The following is a 25,236-nucleotide window of genomic DNA, read 5'->3' on the forward strand; positions in this document are numbered from 1 at the left end:
CACGCCCGGCCCATCCTGCTTTTTATTGAACATTAGTTCATTTAATTCTCATAACAACCCTCTGTGGTGAAAGCAACTAAATCAGAATTCTGGGTCAGTCTGATATCCTGCCGTGACCCATACTGTGGTCTGAACAGTTTAGATTTCAAATGAAGGCAGTATTCCTATAAAGTATTAACTGAAGTAAGCCAAAAGTGACATTTATAGTAGACTCACATATATCTGGAACTTTTTAGTTAGTAAACAGTGTATGAGACAAGTTCAGAATACTGAATTTCTTTAATGAGGTTTGCATGAAACCTTTTTTAGCATATGATTATCTTCTGCAAATGTGCAGAGACCATGCAGCTGGTTAGCAAGGCTCAGTGTGGGAGCCAGCACCAGTTTGTGTGGGTGCCTGCACCGACTGCCGTGCAGCATGCTGGATCTGCAGCGGAACTTTCTTGAGGATGGGGAGCCATGCAGAACCCCCCTCTGACCCCTGCCTCCACTTGCTCACTTGGCTGGAATCTAGTCCTGCCAAGGGCTCATTTTTCAGTCATGGATTGCCGTGTAATCTTATCTAAGATGATCTAAGTTCTTCTTTGATCATCACCTGATATGTTAACACTTTGGAAGAAAAGCTTTGTTAGGAGTTTTTATTGGACTACAGTGCTCTTGAATGAACTAGTTAGGAATTGTCCCCAAATTAGTTAAGCCTCCATTCCGTCACTCTTATACAGTCTGAGTAGATTGCATTCTTGTCCCCAGCCTCAGTCATTATTGCACAAGGTAATTTCCCTGAGGACTTTATCACTTTGTGTAGATAATGTCCTGCCCTGGAATGATCTGGCTTGGGAGGAAAATTAAGAAGCCAGGCTGTAGCAGCAGAGGAGAAGCAGGGAAGAAAGGACCTTTGTCTTAACACTTTGAGGCCAGAGGTGATGGGATATCAGCCTAGCGAGCTTAAGAGCTTTATTGCCATTGATGTCTTATGTGATAAGAGGATTCTTGGACCTTACTTCCTCCAAATCAAGGGAGACTACCTCTGAGTATATACTATTCTGAATGATTCAGTGAGCTGTGTTATTCTGCTTTGCAGACTGTTTTCCAAAGGCAGGATTATCTATGAAGAAGAGACAAGTGCTGTTTGCCATAGAAGATATTTGTGGCACTAGCTGTTTGAGTAGTTAGTGTTGAGTGCATTGCGTTATCTCCTGCTTCTAGAGGATGGAAGTATATGAATTCCTCTGAGAAATGCCTGAATGCGGGGGACCTGCGGTAGAAGCTGCCCCTCCTGGGGTTATCCTCTCTTGGTTTCCTAGCAACCTGCCTGTTGCCATGGTGCCGCCTTACCCAGGCAGCAGATCTGCTGCCCTGTGGAATGTAGGCTCTGATTGTCAGCACTGGGAGGCTGCATGCATTTTCTGTTACTTTTTTTTTTTTTGGTAGCTAAACTCAAATTGTATTTTAGCATGTTACTAAAATATTTAAAAGGCAAAGCATATGTTGTATGGCTAAAATAATGAGACTGACTGTAACCTTCTAGGAAGGGTTATCCTGTCATTCTGAGGTTGCTTCGGAAAATCTTTGGTTATGTTGTGTACTGGGCTTTTCAGTGTCCTCACTGGAGTACCCCCGGAAACACTCATTGTTGGGAGACCTTTCTTGTAAGCGAGGTCGTTGATTAAATGTGTATATTAGTTGGGCTGAGGTTTGACTGTAAACAACATAGAATAATAATGACTTATTTCTTTTTCTTTTCTTTTTTTTTTCTTTTTTTGATGGAGTCTCGCTGTGTCGCCCAGCAGGAGTGCAGTGGCACGATCTCAGCTCACTGCAACCTCTGCCTCCTGGATTCAAGCGATTCTCCTGCCTCAGCCTCCCGAGTAGCTGGGACTACAGGCACCGCCACCTCGCCTGGCTATTTTTGTATTTTTTGTAGAGATGGGGTTTTGCCGTGTTACCAGGCTGGTCTTGATTCTTGAGCTCAAAGTGATTCTCCCGCCTTAGCTTCCCAAAGTGCTGGGATTACAGGCGTGAGCCACCACACATGGCCCTGAAATCTATGTCTTTAAAAAAGTCCTGTTGTGGGCCGAGCATGGTGGCTCACACTTGTAATCCCAGCACTTTGGGAGGCCGAGGCGGGCGTATCACAAGGTCAGGAGTTTGAGACCAGCCTGGCCAAAGTGGCAAAACCCCGTACCTACTAAAAATACAAAAATTAGTTGGGTGTGGTGGTGGACGCCTATAATCCCAGCTACTTGGGAGGCTGAGGCAGGAGAATCACTTGAACCCAGGAGGCGGAGGCTGCAGTAAGCCAAGATTGTGCACTCCAGCCTGGGTGACAAGAGCAAGACTCTGTCTCAAAAAATAAATAAATAAATAATAAAAAGGGCCCATTGTTCCCAGCTCTCTTGTCAGGCCCTTGAACTAAGACGTGAAGCGCTCGATTTGCTCCGAGTGCTGTTCATGTCTTTATGACACGTTTAATCAGAAATCTCCAGGAGATCAAACATTCTAAGAACTTTCTTGGAGTTCAGCATACTGCCTCAGAGAAGGAAACTGGTATTTGGAGGTAGGGTGTGGGAGGATAATAGAGATGAAAGGCTTTGCTGGCAACTTGTTTTGAGAAATAACTCACCAGAAAGCAGTTTTGAGTAGTTTTTATTAGTTATAAATGCTGAAAATGTCATCTGCCTTGTTGGAATGAAGACTCGGAGCTCCTGGGAGCTCTTTTAGTTCAGCCCACCACTGAAAGGATCCCTCTTACGTAGCATTGCTCATAGGTTATGTGTTGTTTCTGCTTGGTTGCTTCCACTGTTGGTGAGGTCATCACCTGATGATGCCACTCATTCTCTCTTTTTTTTCTAAGACAGGTTCTGGCTTTATTGCCCAGGCTGGAGTGCAGTGACGCTGGGGCCCTAGAGTGCAACCTCCTTCCCCGGGCATAAGTGATCCTCCCACCTTAGCCTCCCCAGTAACTGGGACTATGGAGGTGTGCACCACCAAGCCTGGCTAATCCTTTCTCTTTTTATGTCCCTGGGTGGATGTTAAATGCGTTCTTTACCTGGAGCTGCAGTTCTCCGCCCATTGTTCAGAGGTCTGTGGGCTGGAGCCACTCATACCAGCTCCACACCCGGGTGGAAGGTGCAAGGGATTCTCCCCCTACTTGGAGATGACCATGCATGTCTCTGAAACATTCCTTCTCCCGTCACTCATCCCCAGTCCTCCAGGGGACTCTCTGGGTGGGGCCCGGCCCTCCCCTCCCTGGCCTCTGCTGAGCAGCTCACGGTGCTCATGGGCGTGTCTCTCCTGGTGCTGTTGGCCCTTGCTGTTCTGCTTTCCCTTTGAGCCTCCCGACTTCCCATGGAACCCAGTTAGTGCCATTTGCCCATCTTGATCTCTTGGAGTCTGTGTTAGGCTCTCTCGGCTCTCGCTGCCTCCATTTCTCATGTGCACATTTTTGAATTCGCCTTCCAGTTAGGCGCCTGGTGTTGGTATCTCCTGCCTCCTCTTCAGTTCTGCCACCTCGTACCTGGGTGATTGAGACCCACACATGAGCATACCTGTCCTGTCCCACCCAGAAATCCCTGGAGCTTCCTGCAGCATCGCCCACGGGGTTGAGCCCTCACCTTGGGGTGTGTGTGGCAGGTGAGACCATTCCCCACGCACCTGAGACCTGTCTGCCTTTGCAGCCTGGCTGCCACTACTTCCTTGGCTTCGCTCCTGAAAAGGCAGGACAGTTTCTTCCCTTCCCCACAGATAACTGGACTCCTTTGGAATGTTCTTGAATTTCCCATCCCCTCTCCACGTAGCCAGCCCTTTCTGTCACCATTTTGCAGGTGCCAATTCCAATTTCGTTTTGAGGAAGACTCCGTTAGCATTGCCTTGCCGCTCCCATTCCCACGGATGTGTGGGATCACACACCATTACTTAGATGTCTGTTCCTCCCGCTCTTGGGGGTAAAAAAAGTTGTGACTGTTCATTTGGTCTCTGGCATGAGGGCCTCGGGCTCTGCACAGTCGGTGGAGCTGGTGACCATCTGGGTTGTTTACCTGCTTGTGTGGAGAGGAACCACCCTCGCCTGTAGAGCTTTGTGATTAATCCACAGCTGGGGCCTGAGAAGTTCCTCAAGTGGTAGGATAATTTTATGTATAATAAAGTTTCTGGGAAAGGGATCCATGTCCCCAAAAGGTTCTGACCCACTGTTTGATACCCTCTTAGGAGATAGGCTCTGAGAATGGGCTTTGCACCTCTCGGCAGCCGGGAGCTCCCCAGCACCACCCAGCAGTGCCTGCCCTGAGGACACGCAGTCTCTATGAACATGTGTCATCATGTCGGTCATCCTGGGAGATGAAATCCATTGCATACCACAGGCCGTTTTTGTAATACGCACCTTTATGTTTGGCTTGTGGTTGGAGGTAGAAGAGGCTGTCTCGCTAAGAAGGGAGTTTCTAGGAGTTGGAATTTACGTGTTACTTCCTGTGTCCATGGAAATCTGTTTTACGCTGGAACTTGATGACTTTATAGGCGTACCGAATTCTCCACCATGCGTACCTTTTTCCCTCCAGGTCTGAGGAAGAGGTCTGCTGCCATTCAGTAGGTCATGGATTGGGAAGTGACAGTTTGTATTAGCTGGGCCAGTTTCAGATACAAGGGGCTGCGTGAGATTATTTTCATTCCAGGTTGGCCGGACCAAAACAAGTAACAAAGTCATCATGGAAAACTTATTGTTTCACATTCCTAGAGGAAGTAGGCAACCTACAAAGTATTCTCCTGTGGGCCTGTGGGAGTGAGTTGTGTTCCAGAAACACTCTAGATTTTGGTCAGCTGTAGCTAGTTCCCTGCTGAGAAGGCTGGAGAAAGTAGCTGGGTGGATATTACACTGGATGGGCATTTTTAAGAATGGGGAATGCCGTTCACTTGCCCCTGCTTTTGGTGGTGACTCCTCCGCTTGGCTCTGGTCTCCTGAGGTCTGAGCCCATCCTCTTCTGGCTTCCCTGTGTATCACTCTGCCTTCCTCTGCCTAGAGACTCATTTTGGTGGTAGCCACCTGTTCATCACTTGGGCCCTCTCTTGATTTGGAGGTAGGGCTAGGCAGTGTGTATCATGGTGTCATCATGGGTCCTTTTCAGAGCCCTAGGGGCCCAGGTCCTGCTAGGGTGTGGTGGGAGTCATCAGGTCTGGGGCTCCTATTTGAGCTGTTTCTGTGGCCGCACAGTCCTCAGAGCCCTTACCCTCATGACTCAATTTCTCCCTCCCCTCCACCGCTCCCCTGAGATTTATAACTGAGGCTGACGCCAGCCATGCTTGGCTACACTGTGGGCTAAGCTTTTGTGAGCCATCTGGGGAGCTCGGTACTGATTCCCATCTGGCATATGTTTTCCCCTGGAAACTAGAGTCCAAACCAGCAGCCTCTGGAATGTGGCCAGCTTGGTTGAGATTGTGAACTGGACGTGTTTGTGATTTTGCTTCTGGGGACAGGGAAGGCTATAACCTGGACAGCAGATGAATAATTCATTTTCTTGTGTCTGAAGGGCTACCGGTGATCTGGCTCGAGCTTTGGGGGACTCAGTCTTTGTGTGAGTAGCTTGTGGAGGTAGTAATGGAAGAAAGCACTTCATTCCTTTCCCTCTCCTGGAGGAAGAATGGGTGCTGACCTATATAACACGTGTTTCCTATGTGTGTTACACACATACGTAGAATTGGCTTACAGAGGGAAGCAGCATACAGCAAGACTCCTGAGGTTCTAAGTATGTTTCTCAGGTGATTGTGTTTTTTTTTTTTCTCAGACTTGGGCCAAGTATCTATTGCAATTAAAGTTGGTTCAACCCTACTGAGATGCCTGTTGGAGTTTGACCCTCACGCCGCCATCCTCTATGTGTAGTCTGATGTAATCTTGTTTCCTAGCTGAATAGTTGGCCTAGAAGTGAGATGTGAATCTGAGGATTTTTTTCGCCATTTTTTGGTTCTAAAATCAAGGACCTGTTTCAGGAAACATAGGCACTCTCAAGGCAGTTGATAAAACGTTTTTAGGGCTGAGTATGGTAGCTCACAACTGGAGTGCAGTGGTGAGATCTTGGCTTACTACAGCCTGTGCCTCCTGGGCTTAAGCTATCCTCCCACCTCAGCCTCTCAAGTAGTTGGGATCACAGGTGCGTGCCACCATACCTGGCTAATTTTTTGTAGAGATGAGGTTTTGCCATGTTGCCCAGGCTGGTCTTGAACTCCTGGACTCCAGTGATCCCCCACCTTGGCCTCTCAGAGTGCTGGGATTATAGGCGTGAGCTGCTGCAGCTGACAATTGTTTTATGTTATAAGGATATGAATTTTTTTATTTTATTTTATTATTAATTTTTGAGATGGAGTCTCGCTCTGTCACCTGGGCTGGAGTACAGTGGCGCAGTCTTGGCTCACTGCAAGCTGCGCCTCCTGGGTTCATGCCATTCTCCTGCCTCAGCCTCCTGAGTAGCTGGGACTACAGGTGCCCGCCACCACGCCTGGCTGATTGTTTTTTTTGTATTTTTAGTAGAGACGGGGTTTCACCGTGTTAGCCAGGATGGTCTCAATCTCCTGACGTCGTGATCCACCTTGGCCTCCCAACGTGCTGGGATTATAGGCATGAGCTACCGTGTCTAGCCTGTTTTTCTTTTTTAAAAAAACCCTTCATTCTACTGCTGTTATTCATTCTACAGAAGTCACAAATCTTCCCTGTATTTGAATTTGTCAGTCTTTTCTCCTATGGTTTCTTTTGCTACTTATGGAAACATTTTAAGGTTATGAGGATTTAAAGTTCTGCTACTCCCTGATACTGTTTAAAGGTAGTTGGAGCCAATGAAAGTGAACCAGATAAATGAGTCCCTTCCAGCCCTGTGACTGACAAGCCAGCTTCTTGACTGGGACAGGGGTGCATCTGTGTGGCTGGTGCCCCATACAGCTGGGTGAGGGGCCGAGTAAGGGCATCCAGCTCAAGGACAGGGCTCGCCCTCAGCCCTGGCGAAATAAGTCAGGTCGACCTGGTTTGCTGCAAAACGGGCCGCCTCCTCACATTGGTTTTCATTTTAGCTCTAGCCAGCCCAGTCCTCGGACTGAAAGAATGCACCAGAGGCTCGGCAGTGTGGTGCCAGAATGTGAAGACGGCATCCGACTGTGGGGCAGTGAAGCACTGCCTGCAGACCGTTTGGAACAAGCCAACAGTGGTGAGTGCTGCTGCCCTCCAGTCCCAGCCCCAGCACTCCTCTGGGGTCCCCTTAGAGCAGCTGTAACTCACCACCATATTGACAGAGCACTTTCTCTTGCCTGGTTTTGTTTGCTTCTCACTGTGACCCTGTGTGGGAGGCAGGACCTATTGGTGAATGTACCCATTTTACAGCAGAGGAGATGGAGGCTCAGAGAGGTTAAGGTTTCCTTCCCCTGAGGCTGCCTGGTCTCTTGTGGCAGACAGGATGAGGTCTTCATGCCTGCAGCTCCAGGTGCCCCACACTGCCTCCCGGGCCTCTGTGCAGATCCCACTTCTCACCTTAGATAAGAGGCCAGTGGGTTGGCAGTGCCCATTCCCACCACTGGGCACATGGGCGTGGCTCTATGCTTGGTCACTCACTCCACAAAGTACATGCTGAGCTTTTCAGGTACTTTCTGCCTGTTTCATATTTTGTTCTCTCCTCACTCCTCTCAAACAGGCAAACTGCTGATTGAGATCCTGGAGCGCGGTTGCAGTTTAAAATTGATTTCCAGCTGTAACCACACTGAGGAAGCTAGCACTGATTTTTCATCTAACCGATGCTAAATATAGCATATTAATGTGGGGCGTGGTCTAAGGCGACAAGCCATGGGTGCGTTCCTCACGGTCCCAAGCCCTCTCAGGAGATGCTCTGCCGACTGTGCCAGCTGAACGCAGAGCTGCTGCCCTGGGCTCACTTGGGGCTGTGCCGGCCATCATATGGTATGGGCTATGTTTGACTGAGTGGACTTCGGGGGGCCACTAGTGCTCCTTCAGTGAGAGAAGAAAACTTAGCACCATTATTTTAGAAGCAGTTTGTGAATTATTCACTGGAAAACTGCCTTCTGTGGCCATACTTGCCCTTTTTTTTGGAGACAGGGTATGGCTCTGTCACCTAGGCCGGAGTGCAGTGGTACAATCATGGCTCACTGCAACCTCAACCTCCTAGGCTCAAGCAATCCTCCCACCTCAGCCTCCTGAGTACTGGAACCACAGATGCACACCAGCATGCCCGGCTAATTTTTGGATTTTTTGTAGAGATAAGGTTTTTACCATGTTGCCCAGGCTGGTCTTGAACTCCTGGGCTAAGGTCATCCTCCTGCCTCCCATAGTGCTGTGATTACAGGTGTGGGCTACCACGACTGGTCTGAAACTCTTTTCAGATTTGATTTCTAATTTGCTTTCCATCTTGTTTTTTAATACTAGTTCCTGTTTCCAGGTTTAACGTGTGTCCAGTAAGGACTTTAAAACTTCCTTCATTGGCTGGTCTTGTCATGGCCCGGCCTTCTGTTTTTTTTTGTTTGTTTGTTTTGTTTTTTTTTGAGACGGAGTCTCATTTTGTCGCCCAGGCTGGAGTGCAGTGGCGCGATCTTGGCTAACTGCAAGCTCCGCCTCCTGGGTTCAAGCAATTCTCCTGCCTCAGCCTCCAGAGTAGCTGGGATTACAGGTGCACACCACCATGCCTGGCTAATTTTTGTATTTTTAGTAGAGACAGGGTTTTCACCATGTTGGTCAGGCTGGTCTCGAACTCCTGAACTCGTGATCTACCCACCTTGGCCTCACAAAGTGTTGGGATTATAGGCGTGAGCCATTGCACCCAGCCTGGCCCTCTCTTGTTATGGTTCCATGCATGGTACCCTTGACCCTCTGTTTCCACAGATATTGAGGGCTGTCTGTGGAACTTGAGCATTCTGGGGTTTGGGTGTCCACGGGGGTCCTGGAATTGATACTCCCTCAGATACCAAAGGATGACTGTATTAGCCTGACTAGGTTCAAATCGGTTTCTCTAAAGGCAGCTAAATTCATAGGTATTCCTCAGTCTCACCCAGACATGTTTTTTTTCCATGGGTGAAAAGTTGGTTGACATCAAGAAGGGAGCCTGGGCATTCTTCCCCAATGGCTGCAGGTACCAACTAGAATTTCCATGGCCCCTAGTCCAGATGGGGGCCTTAGTGCCAATCAGAAGATTGACTTTGGCATGGTGGTACATCGTTAACATGCCTGGGAGCCAGAGGAAGCGCAGGTGAACAGTTCAGTGTGGGCGTGCCTTCAGAAGTGGGTGAGGCGTTCGTTTCTCTGTCCCACCCAGCTCCCTGATGTACTGATGTGACTCTGTGATTTCACCTGAGCCTCAGTTTCCTTAGAGGTGTTGGAAGCATTGATTTGAAATTGACCTGTGCCACATGGGGTGCTGCGTGGGTATGAGCAAAGGTTCTGTGCCCTATAAATCACAGTGTGTTCTAGTGAGTCACACCTCTTCCCTTCCTGCAGTGCCCCAGCACTGCTCATGCAGAGTGGAGAACCAGGATGTGACAGGAGCGTGGTCATGATCATATCCCTGGTTAGAGAGAATAGGGAAAGGGCCATAGGGAGTTCCAGTCGTGTGGGGTGTGAATTTGTGTCCTACAAATACAAATTTCTCGTATTCTTTCTCTTAGAAATCCCTTCCCTGTGACATATGCAAAGACGTTGTCACAGCAGCTGGTGATATGCTGAAGGACAATGCCACCGAGGTGAGCGGCTGTGAGTGGGGATGGTGCCTGAGCCACGGGCACGTGCACTGGTTCCTGAGAGAGCTGTGATTCTGAGTGTCTAAAGAGGAATGGTGTAGGCCTGAGGGGGGCAAATGTCTTCCACAAAGGACCAAGGAGAAAAGATTTTAGGCTATACGAGCCATATAGTGTCCCTGTCACGCAGTCTCTTTTAAAATATAAAAGAACGTAAAACCATTCTGAGTTCTGCGTTGTACAAAAATAAGCTGAAGGGCCTCCTTTGCTGACCCCGGGACTAAATGCCCGAAGTTAATTGAGATGTTATGTTGCATGCCACTAATACCTAGGTCCAGTTTGGCCATCTCTGCTTAGAATTCCCTGTGCCTACGAGACTGCAGGTCCGAGGATCTTCGTTTTGAATGTTCATGTCTGTTTTTGCCTGATTGACCTGATAGAGCCATAGGTAATGGTAACATGGCCAAGTCCTTTTCCCTGAGGGCTGGCTGCTTTCCAGGCTTGGTTTTTCTGGGAGCTATTGAGGGCCTCTTGCCTTCAGCCCATTTATTTCCAGGGAGGAAAGCCTGTCCTGATTCTGACCCTGGTGTCCTCTTGTAGGAGGAGATCCTTGTTTACTTGGAGAAGACCTGTGACTGGCTTCCGAAACCGAACATGTCTGCTTCGTGCAAGGAAATAGTGGACTCCTACCTCCCTGTCATCCTGGACATCATTAAAGGAGAAATGGTAAGTGGTGGGGAATAGGCTTTTCCTTGAAGGTGCTTCTGGGGCCCAGGAGAGGCAGTGGCCCTGAGTAGATTGATAAAATGGAAAGTCTGTTCATAGCTCTGGAATTCCTCAACAGCATTTTGCTACAATTTCACATCCCAAATAGCTCCTTTGGCACAGCAGGCCACTCTGTGTAACTTGCCCTGGGGTTAGCAAGGGTGCGGCTGCTGGGGACTGGTCGGACTGCTGAAGGAATGTAAACCGGCATAACCTTCAGAGATGTGAGTTGGATAGATGATGTCCAATCTTTGACCCCTTTGAGCAAGCACAAAACTTCACTTCTGTGAATTTATTTCTGTGAACTTATAATTAAGGAATAATTCAGGGAATGTACTTGGGTGTTCAGCTACAAAGATGCTCATCTTTCATTCATCAAGTATGTATCATATGCAGACCCTGTGTCACAAACTGGGTCTTTAGCAAAGAACACGGAGCTGGCTTTGTGGAATTTGGAAAGGCCTTGACAAAGAAGAGGTGTTTAAGTAACTGAAGACGGCCAGGGGGCAGGACTGTCTCAAGACAGGACCAAGGTTTTTTTGTTTTTTTTTTTTTTTTTGAGACGGAGTCTTGCTCTGTCGTGCGGGCTGGAGTGCAGTGGGCGGATCTCAGTTCACTGCAAGCTCCGCCTCCCGGGTTTACGCCGTTCTCCTGCCTCAGCCTCCAGAGTAGCTGGGACTACAGGTGCCCGCCACCTTGCCCAGCTAGTTTTTTATTTTGTATTTTTAGTAGAGACAGGGTTTCACCATGTTAGCCAGGATGGTCTTGATCTCCTGACCTCGTGATCCGCCCATCTCGGCCTCCCAAAGTGCTGGGATTACAGGCTTGAGCCACTGCGCCCGGCCCAGGACCAAGGTTGACCGAGGTTCTGGTGAGGAAGGCAGGGGTTGTGTCACGCACAGCCTTCTAGGCCATCTTCAAGGATTGCAAGTACAGCCTTGGAGTGTCATGATTGTAAGGGTATTTGTCAAAGAGTTTGATCTAGGTCTAGGTCCCATTGAGGAAAGCTGCAAGTGGGGAAGCTGACAGGACCCTCAGGAGTTCATGTCCTTGTGAGTGAGATGTGATGTGGACAGTAGAAATGGCAGATGCAGATTCTCTTTTGGAGGATTAAATGGACTGGACTTGCTCATGAGGGGGATGTATAGGAGAGGAAGAGCTATAAATGTCTCCCTGGTTTCTGAGAAGACGAAGGTGGAGTTACTTGCTAAAATGGAGCTAGTTGGACAGGATAGAATGAGGGGTAAGTTTGAGATGTCTGCGGGGTGGGCATGATTACAAAAGTTAAACAGTTGGGAGCCATCAGCATATGGAAGGTGTTGAAAGCCATTGTGTTAGCTCATTTTGCGGAGAAGTGGCTTAGAATTACTGACTCTTCTCCTCCAACAAGAAGCTCCTATTCCTTTATTTATTTATTTATTTATTTGAGACCGAGTCTCACTCTGTTGCCCAGGCTGGAGTGCAATGGCGTGATCTTGGCTGACAGCACCTCTGCCTCTTGGGTTCAAGTGATTCTCCCGTCTCAGCCTCCCAAGTAGCTGGGATCACAGGCACCCACCATCATGCCTGGCTAATTTTTGTATTTTTGTAGAGACAGGGTTTTACCACGTTGGCCAGGCTGGTCTTGAACTCCTGACCTCAGGTGATCCGCCTGCCTCGGCCTCACAAAGTGCTGGGATTATAGGTGTGAGCCACCGTGCCTGGCCTCCTATACCTTTAAAGAAGAGCTGAGGGGAGCAGAGGTAACATTTAGGAAACCTATATTAGTCTGTTTTCATGCTACTAATAAAGACATACCCAAGACTGGGTAATTTATAAAAAGAAAAAAAAGATTTAATGGACTCACAGTTCCACATGACTGGGGAGGCCTCAATCATGGTGGAAGGTGAAGGAGGAGCAAAGTCACATCTTACATATCAGCAGGCAAGAGAGCGTGTGCAGGGCAGCTGTCCTTTATAAAACCATCAGATCATGAGACTTACTCTTACTAAACAGCACGGGAAAACCCGCCCCGTGATTCATTTACCTCCCACTGGGTTCCTCCCATGACACGTGGGATTATGGGAGCTACAATTCCAGATGAGATTTGGGTGGGGACACAGCCAAACTGCATCATTGCCTAATAGGAGAATTGGGGAAGCTTAGGGGCTGCTGTGTGGTTAGGCACTTGGATTGGGTAATTTTGACATTCTTGGGTTTTAATTTAGACAATAGGTTTGCATTTCTTTTAAGGGATTTAAAGAGAAGGACTAATTCAGAGGCACCAGATGGCCTGTCTTATTTTCCCCCCGGGGAGAGGATTTTCAGCAGGACTTCTTTCCTTCCCACCAGAGCCGTCCTGGGGAGGTGTGCTCTGCTCTCAACCTCTGCGAGTCTCTCCAGAAGCACCTGGCAGAGCTGAATCACCAGAAGCAGCTGGAGTCCAATAAGATCCCAGAGCTGGACATGACTGAGGTGGTGGCCCCCTTCATGGCCAACATCCCTCTCCTCCTCTACCCTCAGGACGGCCCCCGCAGCAAGCCCCAGCCAAAGGTAAGACAATGGGCTGGCCACTGAGGACCCCATTTTTGGTTGCACTGGAGATGAGAGACAAAAAGGGGCAGAGAGTGGCTCTTAAACAGGGGCTTATCTCTGTGCATAACTCTGCAGTTACATGAACCAGCCTTTAAATGGTTGTACCATGAAGTTTCTAAAGAATGGGATATTTAAAATATACAAAGGTTAACCCCCTTTAAAAATTTTTTACTTCTTTTATTTTTGAGCAGGGTCTCGTTCTATCACCCAAGCTGGAGTGCAGTGCTGTGATCATGGTTCATTGCAGCCTCAACCTCTGAGGCTTAAGTGATCCTCCCACCTTAGCCTCCTAAGTAGCTGAGAGTACAGATGCATACCACCACACCTGGCTAAATTTTTGTATTTTTTGTTTTGCTGTGTTGCTCAGGCTGGTCTCAAACTCCTGGGTTCAAGCGATCTGCCTGCCTCGGCCTCCCAAAGTGCTGGGATTACAAGTGTGAGCCACTGTGCTTGGCCATCCTTTTTATTTATACTAAACCCCCTTTTTATACCATACTGTTACTATAATGAACACTCAATCAATTTTAAGCCTATCAGTAATTTGAGAGCCTGTAAAGCACCTTAGGAACTGGCCAGTAAGTGCCCACTAATGCTGTAGCCCTGAGTATATAAGGACGTTTTCCTAGGAATTTGAATCCTCTTAAGTTGCCAACCTAACTGCCTCTTCCGTAGGATAATGGGGACGTTTGCCAGGACTGCATTCAGATGGTGACCGACATCCAGACTGCTGTACGGACCAACTCCACCTTTGTCCAGGCCTTGGTGGAACATGTCAAGGAGGAGTGTGACCGCCTGGGCCCTGGCATGGCCGACATGGTGAGCCTTGTGTCCTTGTGCATTGAGGATGATCTGGGTCTGGGAGTTGGGCTCTGGAGGCTGGAGTAGGGCGTTCAGACAACATGGTTTTCTTTTTAACCAGAAAGCAGCTTGAATAGGTAGTACAGACTTGAATCTGTTTTGGTTAATGGCATCTGGATATGTAATAAAACTGGGGACAAAAAGTAGGAGGCTGTTTCTGGGAAGATTTTGTTTCCTGCCAGGCACCCTGTGTATTAGGAACACTGTAGAAACACTTTTTACCACCCCCCCTTGTTTTGTTTTTTTTTTTTTTTTTGAGACTGAGTCTCACTCTATTGCCCAGGCTGGAGTGCAGTGGTGTGATCTCAGCTCACTGCAGCCTTCACCTCCTGGGTTCAAGTGATTCTCCTGCCTTAACCTCTGGGATTACGGGCGCATGCAACCACACCCAGCTAATTTTTGTATTTTTAGTAGAGATGGGGTTTCACCGTGTTGGCCAGGCTGGTCTCGAACTTCTCACCTCAAGTGATCTGCCCACTTGGCCTCCCAAAGTGTGGGGTTACAGGCGTGAGCCTCCGTGCCCGGCCTTTACCCTATTTTTGAAAGCTTGGCTAATGTATGTGACACTCAGCATTCTAACTGTGCTCCTGCAGCAAGCATGGTTGCTGACCGTGGTTCACCTGAAAGCCTCCCTTAGTCCTGTGGGCTCAGAAACTCATTTTGTTGGCTCCTTACTTAGATGGTTTCATTCTGGGACCCTATTCCAAGATTATTAATCACAGGTGGATGTGTAAAACCAAAATGCTAGTTTTAGTACCTGACAACTGAAGAAATCTGCTAGACTGGCAGCTGAGAAGCTGGTTGTAATCTCTCTGTCCTTTGGGGTCTAGAGAGGCTTTTTGGGTGGAGTGGCTGGCTCTACGAGATGAGGCCTTCTCCATTTTTTTTTTCTCTTGAGACAGGGTTTAGCTCTGTCACCCAGGCTGGAGTGCAGTGGCACAATCATAGCTCACTGCAGCCTTTACCTCCTGGGCTCAAGCAATCCTCTCCTCAACCTCCCAGGTAGCTGGGATTACAGGAGTGAGCCACCATGTCCAGCTGAGGGTTTCTCTCTGACTTTCCGTTAGGAATGTCAATCAGGTGAACACTCACGGATGTTGAAAGTCTCAGAATCCTGTAGCCTCATTTTAAGTGTCTTTGCATAACACTGTTTAAACAATTTCCCAATTGAACCCTCTCTGAGAGGCTATATGATGTTACCTTTGGTCCTATCTCTGTAGAAGCTCCCCAAATACAAGGAGCAAGTCTGTGGAATCTAGTGGAAGTATCTAGATTGTCTGAAAATAGGCAGTTAAAAATCATTATAACTTGACTCTACTGGATTTAAGCCTTATAATGCCATCTGAGATTGTCTAAATGGCTTTGAAAAGTAAGCTCTAGTTCCTTAACAGTGTATCTCTTAGCTGCCTTCTCTCCAAATTGCCACTGAATAGTTGCTCTATGATGCTGGGGCAAGTGAGGTTGTAAGATAAAGGAGACAGGAGGATGGAATCTTTAAGGTCCCTTACAAAACATTTTCAAAACATCTTTTGCACACATTTCCTATGAATGATAGAATAACCAAATGGTTATTTTCATCTTATGAAAACTGACCCAGAGCAGACATTTATAAAATTCTACTTTAGAAAGTTGCTTGATAGTCACCAGTTGACACTGTTGGAAATGCTGGGGGGAAAGTTGGTTGGTTTTTGGTGCACTGTTGCAGTGATTTGTTAAGGAATCTGTTTCTCTCTCCCCAGTGCAAGAACTATATCAGCCAGTATTCTGAAATTGCTATCCAGATGATGATGCACATGGTAGGTGACACAGAGGCCCCTTGTTAGCATTTTTCTTTGTTTTTCAGGTTTCGTTATTTCTAGCAGTTTTGAAAATTATATGGTTTAGTTTCCCTTTTTTACCTTAGAGTACTGAATTGGGCTAAATCGAACCCTCTGGCTAGGAGACTCTCCACTTGCAATCTCAGTACCTCCCCTGTCACGGGAGAGGCTGAAGCATCTTGATCCCCAGGACTGCCCTGGTGGCTTCCTGGCAGTTTGTTTGCCTCTGCCCATTCAGGCCGGCCATCAGGTTTCTAGGTCTGGCTTTAGCCCTGGGATCTATAGAAGTCAAGTGCTCTCTAACTAAGCCAGGCATGAGAATGGCTGTGTTGCAGCCTGAGTGGGGGCAATACTGCCTCCCAGAGTTTGTCCCGTGCATGGCAGCAGTGTCTGCTGAAGCTGCTGCTTGAGCTGGTAACTCCTGAGCTGGCTTTGGAGGCATTCAGGTGGTAGCGGGTGTTCCTTAATTAGAATCAAGAATACCCATTCCGGAAATGAGCTCGCTAGTCCACACAGAGCAGGGTGGCCTGCTCACGTTGGGAACAGGCGCTGCCTCCTTACATCTGATTGGTGGGGTTGAAGGGGTGGGGACACCTTTTCCCTGTCTGTCATGCTGACTTTCTGACTACTTGAGATTGACATATCATCGTTTGAGTTTGTTCTCTGATCCAGGGGTCAGCAAACTGGCCTGTCATGTTTTGTACATAAACGGTATTTTTTTTGGAACACAGTGATGCCTGTTTTGTGCTACAGCAGCACAGTTGAGTAGTTACAGCTAGAGCTTGTGGCCAAGTAGCCTGAAAGATTGACTCTCTGACCTGCTCTAACCACTGAAGCAAGCCAAGGAGGAGGAGTAGTTTATTTGGGATTATTACTCACACCCTACCATGTCCTAAAAACAGTTAAAGGCAGCTTACAAAGACACGCACCTGAAGTAGGTAAAGATAAGCACTGACGGGACTTAACCTTGTGAAGTACTTCCTTATAGTTAACTTAAAATATTTTTCTCATTATAAAACTTATACTGTGTAGAAATGTGGACAATACTTTTCTGTCCATTGAATACTTCTGGCCATTGAATATTCTTGTACAAATGATTAAGTGCTTGCATAATAATCACCTGTGTACATAGAGAATTTACATAACTGGTCCCCGGTGGCTGGATGTGTCTAGGTTTTCAGGTTTGCCTTTGGGAAGATGAATCTCCTTATAGCCAAACACATACCTATATGCATATCCCTGCCTTTATTATGAAACTGCTGAATGGAAGCATGAGGCTTTGCATACGTTGTTAAATTGGCCTTCTAGCTGGCATTCGGCCACCTGCGGTAGATCGCCCTAGGATCCCTAACCCCTCAGGGTGTTTATAACACACCCCCCTTCCTGGGGCAGCCCTGTGTCTTGTTCCGTGGTGCTGCTGGTCACTAACCTGTGGGAAAGCCTTGCAGGCCTGGGGCTGGCGTGGGCTCCTGAGGATGGAGACCCTTCATCAAGTGGCATTTTCTGGGGCTCTTGCTGCACAGTGTTTTGAGTGTGATTTAGTGTGTTAAGACCTGGAGATGGTGCACACATGAGCAGGACAGCCCCCAAGTGGTCTATCCCTGCAGGGCCAGGAAAGCTTTCAGGGCCCCCTTGTCTACAAGATAGCAGGAACACGGTAGGTTGCTAAGATCTGACCGCAGGAGCATTTTCCCTGAACTTCTGGGGACATCCTTACACCTGGTTAACTGCTTGATTGTTGTTTTAATTTTTCTTAACTGTTGTGTCCTTTCCTTTCTCTTATTTTCACCTCCGATTTCCTGTTTTTTTGTTCAACAGCAGGATCAGGTATGTGTCGGGGAATCTGCTTGTAGTAGTGGTCTGCTGCTTCCTCTAGTTACTTTGCTTTTTTTTGGGTGGGGGGGTATGGCGTGATTAGCTCTGACAGATACAAGGAATGGTTATGAGAGGCAGGGTGCCTGTCTGTTAATAGCCTGGGGAGGGCTTCTGCATTTCTCCCCTGTAATTCAGCCCTTGAGGTGTTGGGGAATCTCATCTCCCCTTCAGGGGGCCAGAAAAATGAAGCCAACAGAGCCTTGTGCTCTGGTCATGATCCACATACAGCATATGTACATGCAGGCCACCAGTGTGACGATGGGGAACCATGGGTGGCCCAGGAAGTGCTTCAGCCTCCTTCAACATAGGCCGGTTAGGAAGTCCAGTGTAGGTCTGGCTTCCCTAGGGCACCTTGTGTCTGTCACAATGCAAGTAGGCATTGCATGTCTTTAGTGCTGTCTTTCATAACCACAGAAATGCTTCAGCTGCATGAGCAAACATTTGCAGACAGCCAGCAGACTGTTCCTGGCTGTTGGATCCAGAGAATTGGAAACAATCTCTTGATTGTGGCTTCTGCCCCTCTGGGTAACAGGGTCCTTTGGGATCTAGAGCCACATCAGATGGCATGCTACAGGAACCAAGTGCCCAGTCCATACTTGCTCTGAGTCAGTGTCCTTTGGGGCCATCCTGAACACTGCCACCTCTGAGCATTGGCATCCCTCCACTGGGATTAGCATTGGAGCTTTTTTTTGAAGGTATTTTGAAGTCTAATGGGAGAGGACTTTGGTTGAAATGCTTGAATTTTTTACCTAGGCCTCCTCGGAGAGTTGGAACAAAGCTGATGGAGGCCGAAGCAGCCCTATACCTCCTGAATATTGGCATCTACTTTTTTCTAAAAAGCTTGCTGTATCTTCTGCTTTCGTATTATTTATTTATTTTTCATTCTTAAGGTGTGCCAAAGACAGGGTATTTGGGATTTGCTTTCCAGACTCCCCCAGTCTTATTAATTCTCGAGCCTTCTTGATATTAAAACCAGATGAGCCATGGTCATGGTCTAGCTCTTTTCCCTTAACAGGTCCCGTTTTTAGCACCTTTGTTCCTGCTGCTTTAGGGTTTGGTGCTGGGAGGCAAATGCACTCAGGCTCAGAGCTAGTTGCTGGTTGCATTTATTTCCACGGTATACAGGGTGTATACACTTGTCTCGCTCTTGGCCGTCAGAGCGTCATGGTCAGGATTCTAGACTGTCCATTGCTCTGTGTTTGGTGTCTAAATGGTGAAAGGGGATCAATCTGGAGACCTTGTGGCTTAAAATGATTCATCCATTTGGGGGGTTGGGTTTTCATGTGCACTGTGTGCAGTTGTGAACATAGAATGTGGTTTTTAAAAAAGCCAGCATTTCCCCTTAATGCATCATTTTAAATGGTCCTGCCGCTGAAAGATCCGGTGTGGTTTTATTTCTAACACATTTGGCTTTCTGTTAGTTTACGGGCATGGTAGTTCCCCCTCTAGAAAAAAGCATAGCTTAGTTCCTACCTAGAGTGACCTGAAAAGACACATTCTAGAGCAGACCGGGTGTCCTTGGAGATGTGGAAAGTGCTGGGGAGTCTCCCTTCCTCGTGGTGGCCCTGGATGGAGGCTGTGTTCGATGTCCCTTAGGAGCTTTGTGTGGTCTCCTCCCTGAGATGTAACTGGCACATATGCACTGCTTCAGACACAAGCCCTTTAACATGGAATCTGGAATCTGCCCCCTTGCGGGAGGGGGAGAGGGAGGCAGCCTAGACCTGGGCCCAGGGTGCTGTCCAGCTCCCTGTCCCCTGGCTGGACTGGGACTAAGGGGCAGTGGGCGCAGGCTTGCCGCTGACTGGTTGTTCTGTGCTCTCTTCAGCAACCCAAGGAGATCTGTGCGCTGGTTGGGTTCTGTGATGAGGTGAAAGAGATGCCCATGCAGACTCTGGTCCCCGCCAAAGTGGCCTCCAAGAATGTCATCCCTGCCCTGGAACTGGTGGAGCCCATTAAGGTACCTGGTGTCACTGTGTGTACTGGCCAGGACTGTGCAATGCCACACCACTCCCTGCTGTGTCACATCGCATCCTACAAGTCACTTGTTTCTTTTGGTTCCCTGCCTGGCTCCTGAAGGTCTTTGAGTTTGTGATCACTGGTTTATGCTATCCCCTATACTAGTGCGGCCCCCGCCCCTGAGTTCTTTTGAAAACATTTTATTGCCTTGGTAGTAAACCCTAATGGTCGTGGGATCATTAGCCTGAGTATTTTCAGCATGCCATTCAAAGGTGACTTTGCGGTGCCTGGCTCCAGCCTCACCTTCTCACATGCACTGTCTGGGTCCTTCCCCATCCTGTGGCCCTGACAGACTGGATGTTCCCAGCACACCCCTCAGAGTATGCGGAAGCCTCACTGGGCCTGCAGCCTGTATACTAAATCCGTGTGGGTGTCTGTTTTGTTTAACTAGAACACCTCACTTGGTGAAAGTCAGACTACTTCCTCCCATAATACATTTGTATTTGGCATTTATTATGGGCCAGGCAGTGTGTTAGGGGCTGTGCTGAACAGATGATGTCATTGTGCCCGTGGGGCTTACATCCTAGTTCTTCAAGACCTGGGCTGTGTGATGCCTTAGCACATGGCACATGTACACGCTTCTTGTTCTAGAACATCCCACGGCACTTGACTGCCAGCTGTTTGTCTCTCTCTGCCGTCTTCTCTCTGCATGTGCAGAGTGTGTGGCCCAGGGGCCAGGCCAAAGTGTCAGCTGGAATCCAGGAAGCACTGCTTCCTGCCTTCTTCTCCACGGGGTGCTCCTCGGCTCCAGCCCGCTGACCAAAGTGCGGCCAGAGAAAGTGAAGAATTATAGCTCACGTTCCAACCACATGTGACTACTTAAATTTCAGTGAAATACCATGGAGCAAAATTAAAAATTCAGCCCCTTGGCTCCACCAGCCACATTGCAGGTGCTCAGTGCACAGGTAGCTGGAGCCTATAGTGGGCAGCAGGGATAGACAACATTTCCACTGCCAAGGAACATCTTCTGTGACAGTATTGCCTTTTTAAAGGTGGGTTCTAGAAGAGCATTCTCAAGTGCTAATGAGACATGGCAGACACACGAGCAGACCTGAAATGTGTTCACCATGCTGCCTTCTAGATAGTGGACCGATAGCGAGCCCCTCCCTTTGCTTTTGGTCCTTCGTCCTCCCCAAAATGAACCCTGAGTGATGAAATGATTGTAACTGAAACATCATCAGGACAGCTCTTTGGGGTGGACAAGGGACTTTCTAGCTTCTGAACTGTGAATTCCTGGGTTTTGTTTTGGTGGGGTTAGGGGGAGGTGGTGTTGGTAGAAGATTAGGGAAGGAGGCAGGTGGGTCTCCCACCATATAAAAATAGGGAATTAACTTGGATATTAGAAGCCACACATCATTTGGAATTCAGTAGGCAGTGGCCCTTGATGTGCTAACCCACCCTGGTCTCTGCATCCCCTTTCCTTTAGGGGAGTAAGACCAAGGGCTGTGAGTCCCAGCATTAAAGTACTCTCCTTCTACTCTTCCCACAGAAGCACGAGGTCCCAGCAAAGTCTGATGTTTACTGTGAGGTGTGTGAATTCCTGGTGAAGGAGGTGACCAAGCTGATTGACAACAATAAGACTGAGGTATGCTATCCTCCTGGCAGAGAGAGGCCCTATTCTGCCTCCCGAGCCTGAATGTCCCAGTGGGAAAGTCCCATAGGAGGGAGGGCTTGGCCCAGCCTTGGCATGTGTACAGCCATGTCCCCATCTCGTGGAAGGCAGTCCTCACCAGTGGGACCTCTGGGCTGGCGGGCATCAGGGGAGGTAGACACTGTTGCCTTGCTTTGTGGTTTGGTAGTTTTCTGGGGGTGGAAACAGCACCCACCATTGACTCGTTTCCTGGTCATGTTAGTATTTTCAGAATCTCTCCAACCCTTGCCCAGCGTCCCGTCTTCTCACACGATCCTCTCCTGTGTTTCAGAAAGAAATACTGGATGCTTTTGACAAAATGTGCTCGAAGCTGCCAAAGTCCCTGTCGGAAGAGTGCCAGGAGGTGGTGGACACATACGGCAGCTCAATCCTGTCCATCCTGCTGCAGGAGGTCAGCCCTGAGCTGGTGTGCAGCATGCTGCGCCTCTGCTCTGGCACACGGCTTCCTGCGCTGACCGGTGAGCGCTAGGTGTGGTGCGGGAGAGGATGGTGCCCCTCTTGGGTCAGGGAGGGCCCTGCCAGCATTGAGCCCGCTGCCCTCTTGTGTAGTTCATGTGACTCAGCCAAAGGACGGTGGCTTCTGCGAAGTGTGCAAGAAGCTGGTGGGTTATTTGGATCGTAACCTGGAGAAAAACAGCACCAAGCAGGAGATCCTGGCTGCTCTTGAGAAAGGCTGCAGCTTCCTGCCCGACCCTTACCAGAAGCAGGTATGCCTCGGGCTGGGCTGCCGTAGGCCAGCATGACAGAACCTGATGAAGTATGCCAAGGCTGGGGTACATTTTGATGGAAAACCAGCTGTTTCTGCCTCCGGGCATGGAGTCCAATGAAGTTTTACTTGGAGGTGATTTGTTGGCTTAAGAGGAGCCACTGGGGGAAGCAACCTGAAGTAGAGAGGCCAAATGTAGATAGGGCCAAATGTAGATAGGGTGTCTGGGAAGGGAGGCCCCAGGGCCCAGTGGGCTGGGAATGCCAGGGGCTCTCAGGGAAGAATGTATCCAGGCTGCCTGGCCTTTTGTGCCCCACTGTGCTAGGACACCCCCAGGGCTGGACCTGTGTCCCCGCTTTCCTTTACAGTGTGATCAGTTTGTGGCAGAGTACGAGCCTGTGCTGATCGAGATCCTGGTGGAGGTGATGGATCCTTCCTTCGTGTGCTTGGTGAGCCTCACTGGGTGGCGTGGGTCCTCTTGGGCAGCTGTAACCTGGGGGGCTGCAGAGACCCGGGAGGGTTGCTCCGAGACTTGGCCATGGGGTGGAGTCTCTGGGTTCCGCTGTGGGAGAGCCAAGAAGATAGGGAGCCAGTCCCCCAAGCCCCATCACTTTCCTCAGCAACCCTGATGTTCTGAAAGAGCGTGGTGGAGCTCTGATTCTAGCCCCTTCTGGAAACTGTTTTCTTAGTTTTGAAAGGGATACATTGGGCAGCTCTCATTCTCCCCCTTTCTTTTTTCCTTTTCTCACCATATAGAAAATTGGAGCCTGCCCGTCAGCCCGTAAGCCCTTGTTGGGAACTGAGAAGTGTGTATGGGGCCCAAGCTACTGGTGCCAGAACACAGAGACAGCAGCCCAGTGCAATGTGAGTAGCCCAGCAGCCAGCGCCACCAGCCTGTCTTGCCCTGGGGTAGCCTGTGGGAGAATCCTGCTTTAACGGGAACCCAGTGATCAACTCTCCACCCTGCTTTTACGTTGTCAGAAAACTGAGGCTCAGAGAGGTGGTTAGGCTTACTCATGGTCCCCCAGAAAAGACAGGGTGAACTCTACTCTTGTAGTGAAGGGTGGAGTGGATTTTTTTGGGCGGGGGGGGGGATTTTTTTGCTTCTGCTTTGTTGCTCTTGTCTTCATTTCCCTTGTGACAGTGTCAGACTTGTACAAGGTCACTCCAGGGATTGCACAAAGTCTGTGGGATTCATTGCCCAGATCTTTGCCCAGGTCCTGTCCCCCGGAACATGTTTGCCCTTGCTGAAGCTGGGCCTGAGTCTCTTCACTTAAGGCCCTGAGAGCTGGCCCCTACCCAGCAGCCCTAGGGCACTGTGGCCCTGGCCTGGCCTGGCAGCCACCAGTTAGATGACTTGTGCTGCTTCCCTGGGTGGGGATGTTTGGCCCGGTCCGTTACTTAATGTTGCTTTGCGCAACTTTTCCTTCCTCACCGGACTTCCTTGTGACCATGTCAGTGGCGGTTTTGTCATCTTGGACCACTGCAGGGAGGGGCAGGGGCCCCCCATTCTGGCCATGTCCAGCTCTTTCCTCCAGCTAGGCTCCAGCCCATCTCCACCACCAGCCCCACCCCACGGCTGGTTCTGCTGCTGTCCTGGGGAAATGTGGGCCCGCTTCTCAGGGCCTGAGCTGGTGTGTAGCCTAACTCAGGCGAGGAGGTTCTGCCTGGGAATTAGCGTGCAGGCTGCTAGCAGGACGCTGGGTGCCGGGTGTAGGCAGATGAAGGGTCCTGAGCCCTACCTGCATGGGTACTCATCTGCAGACTACTGCAGGCATCTGCTGCTCTGGACTCATGTCTTAGAAGTTCCCAAAACTCTGATGGTCATGTGTTCCCTGTTTTTAAGTGAGATCCTGTCCTGGGTCTTCAGCATCTGGTGCCGTCTAACTGACCTAGGACAAGAGAACAGGTCCCGTTTGGGGGTGATATCTGATACACCGATGGGTGGGGAATGGAGTTTGTCATCTGAAGACTAAACTCAGCTTCCTCTCTCCTACCAGGCTGTCGAGCATTGCAAACGCCATGTGTGGAACTAGGAGGAGGAATATTCCAGCTTGGAGAAACCGCAGCATTCGTTTTTTTCTACTTGTGTGTCTGGGAGAATGAACGCACAGATCTATTTGACTTTGTTTTAAAAATAGGGCTCCCTCGCCTCCCCCATTTCTGTGTCCTTTATTGTAGCATTGCTGTCTGCAAGGGAGCCCCTAGCCCCTGGAGGACATAGCTGCTTCAGTGCCCCTTTTCTCTCTGTTAGATGGATGTTGATGCACTGGAGGTCTTTTAGCCCGCCCTTGCATGGCGCCTGCTGGAGGAGGAGAGAGCTCTGCTGGCATGAGCCACAGCTTCTTGACTGGAGGCCATCAACCCTCTTGGTTGGGGCCTTGTTCTGAGCCCTGACATGTGCTCGGGCACTGGTAGGCCTGGGCTTCTGAGGTGGCCTCCTGCCCTGGTCAGGGACCCTCTCCCTTTTCCTGGGCCTCTCAGCTGTACAAAGCAGCAAAACAAAGGCAGTTTTATATGAAAGATTAGAAGCCCGGAATAATCAGGCTTTTTAAATGATTTAATTCCCGCTGTAATAGCACAGGGATTTTGGAAGCAGCTGTTGGTGGCTTGGGACCTCAGTGGGGCCAAGGGTTCTCTGTCCCTGGTTCAACTGTGATTTGGCTTTCCCGTGTCTTTCCTGGTGATGCTTTGTTCGGGGTTCTGTGGGTTTGGGTGGGAAGGGGGCCATCTGCGTGAATGTAACCTGCTAGCTCTCCAAAGGCCCCGCGGGCCTGGCTTGTGTGAGCGTGTGGACAGTGGTGGCCACGCTGTGCCTGCTCATGTTGCCTACTGGCTGCTGAGGCGCTGCTGCAGCCTGCACCCTTCCCCCGTCTCATAGAGGCTCCTTTTGACCTTTCTTTTCAAATAAATGTGGATGGCAAGCTCCTAGGCCTGTGGCTCCTGTTAGAGGGCGGCATGCTGAGGGGCCTGCTGGGTGTGGGTTGGACGCTGTCTGCAGCTCACTTGGGCACCCACGCTTCTGTCCACTTCTGGTTGCCAGGAGACAGCAAGCAAAGCCAGCAGGATACACAGTTGCTATTAAATGGACTTCGTGAGTTTTGTTTTGCACTAAAGTTTCTGTGATTTAACAATAAAATTCTGTTAGCCAAATCTGGGCTTAAGTGTTTCTGTGACTCTTCAGCTGGAAGAGTGTGTTCCTCTCTGACGAGCTCTGAGCCCATGACACCTTTGGGGCCCAGCACTCCCATGACCCCTCTTGGCCA

At 49.2% G+C, this 25,236-nt stretch overlaps 1 protein-coding gene across 3 annotated transcripts; it reads left to right on the forward strand.

The window, feature by feature from the left end:
• The first annotated feature begins 2,444 nt into the window (after window positions 1-2,444).
• Window positions 2,445-25,123, forward strand: PSAP (prosaposin). Of its 3 annotated transcripts, none has more exons than XM_017854540.1 (15): window positions 2,445-2,547; window positions 7,048-7,181; window positions 9,640-9,714; window positions 10,309-10,434; window positions 12,805-13,005; window positions 13,720-13,863; window positions 15,645-15,701; window positions 17,541-17,549; window positions 19,423-19,554; window positions 21,103-21,198; window positions 21,536-21,722; window positions 21,814-21,971; window positions 22,339-22,419; window positions 22,727-22,834; window positions 23,971-25,123. In XM_017854540.1, the coding sequence occupies exons 1-15, from the start codon at window positions 2,460-2,462 to the stop codon at window positions 24,004-24,006; spliced, it is 1,632 nt and encodes a 543-aa protein (XP_017710029.1). In that variant the 5' UTR covers window positions 2,445-2,459; the 3' UTR covers window positions 24,007-25,123. The 3 variants fall into 3 exon arrangements, with proteins under 3 accessions (XP_017710029.1, XP_017710030.1, XP_017710031.1); XM_017854541.1 differs by having other exon boundaries at window positions 17,544-17,549; XM_017854542.1 differs by lacking the exon at window positions 17,541-17,549.
• The last annotated feature ends 113 nt before the right edge of the window (window positions 25,124-25,236 follow it).

The sequence above is a fragment of the Rhinopithecus bieti genome, unplaced genomic scaffold (genome assembly GCF_001698545.2).
Source record: "Rhinopithecus bieti isolate Rb0 unplaced genomic scaffold, ASM169854v2 scaffold_36008, whole genome shotgun sequence".
NCBI classification, from domain to species: Eukaryota; Metazoa; Chordata; class Mammalia; order Primates; family Cercopithecidae; genus Rhinopithecus; species Rhinopithecus bieti.

Excerpts from the sequence above, each read along its gene's own strand:
- PSAP (XM_017854540.1), top strand. The coding sequence starts at position 2,460 with ATGACACGTTTAATCAGAAATCTCCAGGAGATCAAACATTCTAAGAAC. Across the intron at positions 9,715-10,308 it reads TGAAGGACAATGCCACCGAG|GAGGAGATCCTTGTTTACTT; the intron begins GTGAGCGGCTGT and ends GTCCTCTTGTAG. Across the intron at positions 13,864-15,644 it reads GCCCTGGCATGGCCGACATG|TGCAAGAACTATATCAGCCA; the intron begins GTGAGCCTTGTG and ends CTCTCTCCCCAG.